At 33.1% G+C, this 10,458-nt stretch overlaps 1 protein-coding gene across 1 annotated transcript; it reads right to left on the bottom strand.

Moving 5' to 3' along the window:
- Positions 1-275: 275 nt before the first annotated feature.
- On the bottom strand, positions 276-10,249 carry LOC118195353 (uncharacterized). Its single transcript, XM_035366655.2, has 5 exons — positions 10,074-10,249; positions 9,024-9,153; positions 5,471-5,613; positions 3,534-3,633; positions 276-830 (listed from the first exon to the last, which is right to left on the bottom strand). Exons 1-5 carry the CDS (start codon positions 10,102-10,104, stop codon positions 647-649), a joined length of 588 nt encoding a protein of 195 aa, XP_035222546.1. The 5' UTR covers positions 10,105-10,249; the 3' UTR covers positions 276-646.
- Positions 10,250-10,458: the final 209 nt, after the last annotated feature.

Here is a 10,458-nt window from a genome sequence, read left to right as displayed (position 1 = left end):
GAGGGCTATCTGCCTAAGTAGAGGGATGCCCTTTCTAAGGAAAACTGGCTCCTATACATGTTACATTAGGAAAAATATACAAACTCCCATGCAGCCGGCCCTTTCGCCTAGAATCGAACCCAAATCGAAACTACCAATGTTCAGCGACTTCTTTGACGCTAGGACGCTGGTGGATATATATTACTATGTATTGCGTTTTTGTATTCATTTGTACCATTAGTTTTCTTAGTACTTTTTCTTATATTCTCGTCTAAAAGCTGAGCTGAGGAAAAATATTTACACAACAAATGAACACTTCTTTATTCAGGTATAAATTTACGAATCATCTCAGTACATTATAAGGCATATTTTTTATCTTAGACAGAAATCATTATTATGGCAATAAGTATAAACATCTATTAAAACTTCATTTGTCAAAAGAGTATTGTTGTAAAATTATAAGTAAACGCAAACTTGAAATGTAATATAAAATGAAATTTTTTTTAATGTACGAACATTAAAATAAAGCTGTTGGGTTAATTTTATGTAAGAAAATAAGATTAACAATTTAAGTTCATGCTAATATAACGCATATTTGCAGTATGTAACTACGTAAAGCATAATTTTACCTATTTATGGATATTTAACTATATATGTCAATATTTAACTACATTTCATTTTGAAAGGGCATAGGTAAATCCTTTTTTCTGCTTCTTTCTGCACTTTTTTTGCAAAATATTTTATCCAAGGACACTATTGGCTGATACAGTCCATTGAAAACCTGTAAAGCTTCTTCTCCGCAGGACTTCTCAAGATTAGATTTCACGCAGTCCAAAACTTTGGTATTATACCTAAATAAATAAAGGATTGAATAAAGCAGACTTATGTATTTATTAAAAAAATAAATTAAGTAATAAAATACAAATTAAGAAGGAAAAAAAAAAAGAAAATTTTAAAAATAACGTAAAAATTCGAAATAGTTTTTCTTCTTGAAATTCAGGGCTCAATGTAGTTTCCCAACCTATTTTGGTTGGCCGCCTAACGCCTTCTCTTTTGCTTAGCAATGATTTATGAGAATAAATGTCATCTGTAGCCAGTAAGCGAAATAAGTATAGATATTTTTGAGTGTATGTATCTGCTGTTTAGCACTGTGTTGAACTATTAATTCGAACTTGTTACGAAATTCAAAAATAAACTAGCAATGAGACGGTGAGTACCGGCACGAATCCAAATTCTGTTATTGTTGTTGCTAATGCTCACATGGCTGACCTATTGTCAGTCCAAGCCTCCGAAATTCCTCGTGGTAAGAAGCGCAAGTTTGCGCCTGTTGTTGGCAACAGCCTTGAGTACCTTACAGGTGAGAGTGCGATTAAGCTCAGCTCCTCCCCCAAATTTGGAGAGCAATCCGAAGGTCTCCCACCTCTCTTCCCCTCCCATTAACCTCTCGAGAGAACTTTCGGCTCACCGCATGTTTAGAGTGCCCCACGCAGCAAAGAAATTATACATTTGAGAACATCCATGCCATCTCCTGGACTTGAACCCGGTCTCTTCGGCACAGCAGTCAGCGACGCTAACCACTATACAGGTTTCGCGGCCGAAATTCTGCGTATATATAAATATTATGTCCCTGAAAATTAAAACCACTATCAGACTTCTTAGCTAACCTCAGCTACGCATCGAAAGAAACATTTCCGGCTATTATCGTTTCCGAGATACTTGATTGTTCGCCTACGCTAATGCAAGTTCTTTTGTGAAAACCTAGACAAAATAGATTGGAAGAAGAAACATTTTCCTCAGCCACATAAAATGTTCCAGCGTATGCGTAACAGATCAGTGAGCGCAGGTGTTTCGGCTAGAAATCTCCCATTCAAACTAGTGTTCGCAGAAGCAACTTTCTGAGAAATTTTTCTTATACATACCTTCGCTTGTCCCTATCTATTTTAACTCCATTAGTAATATCACCTTGCTGTCGATCAGCAGCATTGTAAACAATCGACTAAATACGTATTTTGTATGCCACATACAATAGACATTATGAATAGTGAGGGAATTCTTAGATATTGTAAGTCCGATCTATAGTTGTCAGTGGGATATTCCCAGGTCAATTCAGTTTCGCTAATGATGAAGGGGGACAACTGGACTATACCACTGATTAAAAAATATTGTCCCACATTCATGATTAACTAAATTTATAGTTTTTTTAATTATTTTAATATCATTCATTTTCTTTAATTTTTCATATTTCATTATGTAATTTAAATGTATAAATTTTAAAACATATATGCATGAAGGAGGATTAGAAACTATAATTAAAATAACACGCAGTTGCATTAAAATTAAAGTCAATTTCATTAAATCAGCAGTTCGTGGAATGCACTAATTCGAGCAAACATTCATAAAATGGAGTAAACAAAAAACTGTGATGTTTTAATAGTAAGCCATAAGCCGCTGCACCTTACAACTTAAAAATAAAAAAGTGACTATGACTTAAGTTACTATGACTTAAAAATAAAAAAGTGAAATTTTAAAAGAAAAAGTGCATATTGCAGGTCATAAATAAATAACATATTATAAATATGAAAGCTTTATCAGTATCCACATGAAGGAAATACATTAAAAATTATTTTTTAACAAACAAATAAACAAAAAAATCTGAAAGGTTTCAGATTTTAAATTACGTCCAAAGGGGTATTTTTTAACATTTTGTGTGTTACCTTTATTTATTAAATATCATGCTCTTCTCACTTAAACCCTAAAATTCAGTTCAACAGCAATATCGCAAACTAATTTTAAATTGAGCATATCTTTAGAATTTCTGATACACAGTCTCACGCGTTGGAGATGTGAAATGTTTTTTTTTTTTTTCTGTACAAAGTTGCCATTACTCGCTTTGATATCCTTGAGTTTGTTAATCAGAAATTCGTTAAAGTTTTACAAAATATGAAATCGACAAGAAAACAAATTCCAAATTTCGGCTTTCAGAACCCATATTCGCAGTAGGATTACGTCATTGAAAATTGGATTGCTCTAGGTACCGTTATTTTATCACAATGCGAGATACATACATACATTTAAGCAGATTCTTCCTTATTTAATTTCTTCAAATATAATACAGGGCGATAGTATTTGGTGGCAAAAAGTGATACAGCTTTTTAAAGATTTCAACGCAAAATGCCAAAACGAAAACCATAGTCCTTCAGAGACAAAGCCCCTCTGGACTAAAATGCGTTCGCTATCCTTTCTGTATTGGATGAATTTTGCCTTACGACATTTTGACCAAATTTCCAGCCCAGAGTGGTTAGTCCTTGGGTTTTCAGCCCTATAACTACATACGATGCTGAGCGGATGGCCGATCATTGCTGAGCGGATTGCCGATTGTTTCGACAATTTCAACACGGGATTCAAAATTGTCTCCCAGCAGTATTCTTCAACGAACGACGCGAGAATTCGAATTTATAGATAGATAGATCCCGTTTATATCTTTACTGCATTTGATACTTAACTATCGCTGATTAACTATATCAAATATACTTACTGAACTTTTTGATACTTACGCACAAAATTGACTTGGTTTTAGAGCTGGTACTGACTTCTTACATGAGTTATACAATTCAATGGTGACGTTATTCAAACAAGTCACGTGTTTCAAAAATTCTGCGAAAGATAGAGCATATTTATCATATAATTCATTTTATCTGATGCACATTTTATTACCATCAGGTTTTCAAATGATATATTAATAACAGAAAAATAAACGCTACTGATAACGTTTATTTCCTGAAACAGATAGTAAAGTAACCTTAATATAAGACAGTTGGGAATCTTGATAAAAATTATAATAAAATAAAATAGTATGTAATATAATAAACTAAAATAACGATTTTTAAAAAACTGAATTATAATCATAAAAATAAAGTAAAAAAGTTAATTATAAAATATGCAGAAAGTCGCAAACTTGTGCCACAACTTATTCTGTGGTATACCGCATTTACACGGGTAGTTTTCCTTTTAACTAAGCATAAAGTTCTAAAACTTTCTAAATATTCGTGTAATTTATCCCTTCCTCAAGGCGTTCTGAAAACAAACTTCCCTATATTTTAAAATAGAATCGTCTATTCAGTGATTGCTTTACTAATGGATTTGGGGTGCTTGGGCTCTGACTGATTAAGCAAAGTTAGTGAGGAGCTTCAAAACTTAATGCCTTCCATAAAAAACTCAGCTATTTTCGCAAATCCCGCATTGGTCAGATTCAATTGGTTAAATTAAAAACGGAAAACCAGTGGTGAACCAAGTGAAGGTACGTTTTATACGTTTTATTTACCTTTGTAAGGAACTGTCTGCGATAAACGTAAATAACAGGCATTACCTCCCTTCATTTTAATCATTAAGATACTTTCTATATGTAGTTAATATTTAATCAATAAGTGGTATTTTCTGTATGTTTATTAAGTATTACATCATTTTCGAAGAATAAAGTTGAGATTAATTGAAATTTATGTATCTCATTTTGTATTGTATTATTATTCAAGATGATAATTTTTCAATAAATAAAATAAAGCTGGTTATATAATGTAAACATTGATAAAAGCCAGACCACATAAGTTTAAGAGAAAAAGTAGTTTCAAAATCACTATTCGAGTGACAGGCAGTTTTTATATTATAAAGTTAGATTGGCTTGCTTTATTCTGTTTGTTTATTTGTCGAGGTCCTAGAGCGAATCCGTTGCCTTTAGTAGAGTCAGATTAAATTGTTTGTATTTACGAGTATATCACGTTTAAGAAAGCTTGTCTTTAAGTCAGGTCCAATTACTGGTAAATTTGTGGGGTATATTTCTAGTTTAACGCTTCCAAATGGCGGGAGACAGTAACTTTTAAGTGAAGATAATTCTGCGTCTGTTTATTTTATGAGAATAGAAATTCTAGTGGTGATAATTCACACCACAGTATCTACGTCCCACCTTAATTTGAATTAAAGTGAGCTATTAAATTAAAGTGAGTAAATTAAAGTGCTAGTTAAAATGAGCTTAATATACGTGTTACAATGTAATATACGGCAATGTGCGAGATCATCGTATAATAATTAAATTATTTCAGTTAATGCTCGTCAATTTGTAAATATGCTTTTCTTCTTAATTTAGATTTAATAAAATTCAATTGTTACATTGCAAAATATTAAACTAACTTGTAATCATTTGAATTTATCAAAACGTAAGCAAAAGAATATAAGAAGTGAGATTCGATACTGTAAACAAATTTGTAAGAACTGCATTTAAATTATCCCCTTTACAGTTTAATAATTAAAACAGACTGCAGTACATTTATCGGGAAAGTTACTTTTACAAAATTAAACTTACAATGCTAGTATATTTGTTAATAACAGTAAGCTAAACTTTATTATGTGTATAGCAGAATAATTATAAGTAGTTAAAAAATTAGGATATCCAATCACATGCTGAAAGAATCCTCTGCAAGGATAAAAGAAATTTACTTACGACCCCGAAATGAACTCAATTTAAAACAAAGTTTTCCATAAAGCTTTTTTGATTCCTTCATGTAATCTTCAAAAAGAGCAAGAAATGAGTCCGGACATCTTTGCACGTAAGCGATTTGGCAGTCAAGGACCACTTGTACATTCCTGCACAAAGTAATTCAGAAAAAAAAAATTACAAGTTATACATTTTTCAATTAATCAGTCCTAAGCATTGTATATTACTTGTACTTACCTTACTGCGAAACTCAATTTAAACAAAATATTTTCTCAATTTATGAGTGCTTCGATGCTAAGTAACTTAATTAAGTGCCAGTACATATAAGGATTCTCTACTTCAGTGCTTAGATTATACGTTGTATGCAATAAAATATTCAGAACCAAAGAATAAGTGAACCCGGCATTCAAATATACGAATATCGTGTCAAGATGCTGCTTGTTCAAACTGCTGAAAACGATTTGCTATTGTTTGAAGAGATACTACCTATATAACATGTTCATCTTGTTGAAACTGTACATCATGTTAAACGAGATCACAGATACTTCAACTGGAGATAAATCTAGCATGGTAATATGATGGCACTTAGTGAATATTTCATTATAAAAATGTAATTCCTAAAGGCTGTATGATATTTGACATTTCATAGGCCATTGCTTCATATCTAGGAGAGTATGATAATATTCCTGCTTGTAAGCACTTCAAGATGTAAGTCGAGTCTGTACTTTGATTTTGTGATACTTCTTGCTGAAAACGATGATATTTGCCATTTTTTAACTTTTTACAAATAACTGGGTAAAATGACTAATTGGCCGGAATGCCAGGTCCATACCTTCTAATTGGGACAATCTAAATCAAACTGGGATGTCTGGTAAGCCCATTGAAAGCAATAAATATTTAACTATAATTAATTTATTTTTTCAACAATTAATGCTTATATTTCTAGAATTAATTACTAACTATGAGAAGATTTTACATAATATTTTACTGTAAACTTAAATATTTGTTAGCCTGGTTGCACAGCAGTGGGCACACGGAAAACCGTTGGTGGGCCCGAGGGTGTAGAGTTGAGGCTTCTGGCATAGATGATGGTTCTATAGAGTCTAGAAGTAGTTAGTATATTATAGTATAAGGCCTAGACTATTATTTCCTGATTTAAAGCTGTAGTGGACCAGTTTTGTCCATAACGTCGGTGCCACACGTTTATTCATCCAGGACGTCTCCAAAACGATGCCCCGTTGTAAATGTAATTTACGATGATAACGATAACGATGCCTCGTTATAAGTTCTGTCCATAACGTCGGTGCCACACGTTTGTTCATCTAGGACGTCTCCATAACGATGCCCCGTTGTAAATGTGCTAGGACTATAAACAGTTAATAAAAATAACGTACAGCTATTGCTTAACATTGAAATGGCTTTCCAAACAGGATTTGTTCTGGAATTTTTAACAAAAGACTTTGCAAATTTTTGCTCATTAAAGAATCTCTTTTCCCCCACTTCATTCCTCATATATAAAGGAATGTAGCAACAGATAATCAGCTATCCGTCTTTCTTTAGGATCATACCTGCACGCGCGTACTTGCCGCTGAAAATAAGTAAATAATGTTAAAGTACAAAGAAAAATCTCGAAAAGAGATTCATCAAAATTTAATAAAAATAGAGTATATTTCGTTATTTGGGTTTTTTTATACAAAGAAATTCCCACCTCGGACAAATCCTGTGACTGAACGCTACCTAGAGGAATTTGTAAAATAATATTAATTAAATACCGGTTTGACTGCACAGTGATTCTCTCATTTTCCATGCATTTTTGTGAAGTGTCATGGAAAGTACCACTTCTGGTTTTTCATATATAGTAATACTTGAGAAGTTTTGGATTAAGTCATAACATATCTTTTTAATGAAATTCTTTGAGAGCTCCAGTTGAAATATCACTCCGATCTTAGCAATTTTAGCCCAAATCTAATATATTGTTCCCATTGATATAAAAGTCTTAAAATTGAAAATTTTGTATTATATTTCAGTATAACATTTTATTAAGAACTGTTATGAGTTCCAAGTAAAGTAACACTTCCACTTGCCCAGTTTCACCCAAAATCTAATCAACGTTTTATATGAACGAAGAAAGCAGAAAAAAGAAAATAGAAATTTTTGGAAGGTTGGATATAATTGTTATCGTGGACGAAAAAACTCACTGCAGAGAGAGAGATTATTGTAAAAATAGTAAAAGCGTGTTGTGGGGACCATAATTCGAACTTATTCACTGAAAATATATTCTCGAATTTTGGAACTGGAAACATTAATTTTCTTACATATGTGTATGCGTTGATGGGAGGTAAAACTTAATGCTATCACTACCAGCAGAGTTTTTTGGTGTCATGAAAGTTACTGTAATGTTAGGAAAAAAATAATATTACTACTGAAAATTTACATAAAAGATGCAAATCTTCATTAATTAAGTTGTAAAGTCATTATGATTTTTTTTAATGTAGAAAACGCGGAAAATGTGCAGTGCTCGCGTCCAAACTCGAATCCTGGATCTCTCGTCGAGTGTGCTTCCAATTACACCACAGAGGCTTGTGGAAAGGAGGGAAATATACATTATATACTCTCCTTTTTTTAAAAGTGCTACTGTGGATTAGGAGACCCAATCGCCAAATCCTGGTTATGACGAATAAAGCACCACCTTTTAGTTCGGGCGCCACTGTAGAGTCAGTAGGAGTTTTTGAATCAGGAGAGATGAAAAAGGTGCACTGTCCTCGCCGGAACTCGAAACCTTGACTTAGGAAACACGCGTCGAGTATGCTTTTTATTAGACCACGAAAGCATGCTGAAGGGAGAAAGAATATACCTTATATACCCCTCCTTTTAAAGGGCGAATGAGATGTGAGGACTCAATCGCCAAATCCTCGTGGTGACGAATTATCGTCCACCACCTTTTAGTTCGCACGCCACTGTAGAGTCATTAGAATTTTTGAAGCAGAAAAGTTGAAAACTCTGTAACGGCCTTGCTGGAACTCAAACCTGGAGCTTTCGAATACGTGTCGAGTGTGCTACACGAACACCACGAAGGTCTGTTGGAAAGAGGAAGAAAATGCCTTATAAAGTGATGGAATAATAAATTCGAAGTTCATGAAAATAATTTAAGTATACAATTTAATCTTTCGTAACGAACGCTTGCGGTAAAGTGTTTTAAAGAATTAACATCTAATGAGCCTAATTTCTTGCTGAGTTTTCATGTATTAAATATTAAAAAGTTTGATTTTTCTGCGTAAAACGAAATTTAATTTCAAAGGTTTAAATTACGTATAGTCTAACTGTTTATGATTCTACTGCACGCAGTAGAATCATAAGCAGTAGCATCATATGCATATGCCCCATAAGGTATTTCTCCCGCCTTCCTAGCGTGTCTTCGTGGTGTGGTGGTCTGCACGCTGGGCCGGTATTCCAGAGGTCCGTGGTTCGATTCCCGGCGAAGACGTTTGCTAATTTTTTATCTCTCTTGCTTCCAAAAAATATTTAATGGCTCTACAGCCCAGTTAACTGCATACTGCACCTGCACGCTTTATCCAGTTCTTTTGCATTTTCTGGCCATGTCCTTCCTCTCCAATCTTTGTCTCCAAGTGAGCCGCATTCTCGATCTACATCACCGGAACATGTCGGTGATGCTAGAGATCCGGTAACAGCTAGAAATTTAAAAATGAAGCACATGAATATACATAGATTTGCGAGTGATATTTATTTTTAAATTGTTACTGTTGATTGTGTAGAACTGTTTATTTATCTATCTATAAGTTATTGGTTAAGAAACGAACGACTCATAATCCGAAATTATTGCATTGTGGTTTACAGAGTTGGGAAAGAAAAAATCAAAAATATGTTATTTGCCGAAAGGACTACATGGAGAGATAGATTTTACCTCTCGAGATCTGTGAGTTATTATTACAGAGGCTAGGTCTCATAAGTGTGCTTTTCAAACGTGTGAAAAACTATGGAATATTACCTAGACATAGCCCGAACTACAAACGACGCTCACATAGTGGTAGACTTATTTTTTTTAGTTCTTTTCCGGCTATATAAACCACAATGCAATAAGCACATTAACTTTGAACATATATATCGTCCTTCTTCTTTTACTTTGTATCTAAGCGCCATAAGACTCTGAGACTCACTGCACTCAGTTTCACTATAAATTTTTCCAATAAGATTTGCTGTTGTTATATTTTAAAGTTTTCATAACGTGAGATATCATATCGTTATCGAAACTCCTTGTTCTTCACTTAGCTGTTGCTTTATCAAAGTCATATCTTTACAGATATACACAGAAATCTGGATATTCAATTCCACATTATTTCAGTTTTGTCAAAAATCGGAAGTATGGATAAAATCTAATTCTACTTTCGAAACGCATCTAATATCATAGCATAATTGTGTATCTTAAATAACATAAATTTAGCCAAAATCAGTAGTTACCAATACCTAAAATTAATGTGTTATTTTATATGAGCATTGACAAATATTCACGAAATCAGTATTAATATTAAATATAAATCATATTCTAATGAGTTTCGTTAAGATGCATTAATCAATGTATGAATTTACTTACCGCAAAGAATAAAAAATATAAAACCATTCATAATTGATCCTAAATTTCAGTGAAATTTTCCTTTATGCATCTGTTGAAAGAAGAGTAGGAGTTTATTATCTACGATCTGGGCTTAGGGAAACTTTGCCCTCAACCATGTGATTGAATGGAGAAGTTTTCCCACGGAAAGTTTCAGTTGTTACAGACATTTGCACCCATTGCAGACAAATTGATATAAAATGCTATCCTGATTTCAGATGAATTTGCTATTTTTAATTGATATAATTTTTATAAGATAATTCCTTACGATAAACTTGTGCAATACAAATTAGACTACTTATTTATTTGCTGAATTTCTTCTGAAGCTATTGAAGATAAATAGAATGTTATTGTTTTATGCTAATCA

The sequence above is a fragment of the Stegodyphus dumicola genome, chromosome 2 (genome assembly GCF_044657685.1).
Source record: "Stegodyphus dumicola isolate Sdum_Otavi_A_Nest chromosome 2, ASM4465768v1".
In the NCBI taxonomy this organism is placed as follows: Eukaryota; Metazoa; Arthropoda; class Arachnida; order Araneae; family Eresidae; genus Stegodyphus; species Stegodyphus dumicola.
Note: the sequence above shows the minus strand (reverse complement) of the source record. Positions and strands in the feature narration are given on the sequence as shown.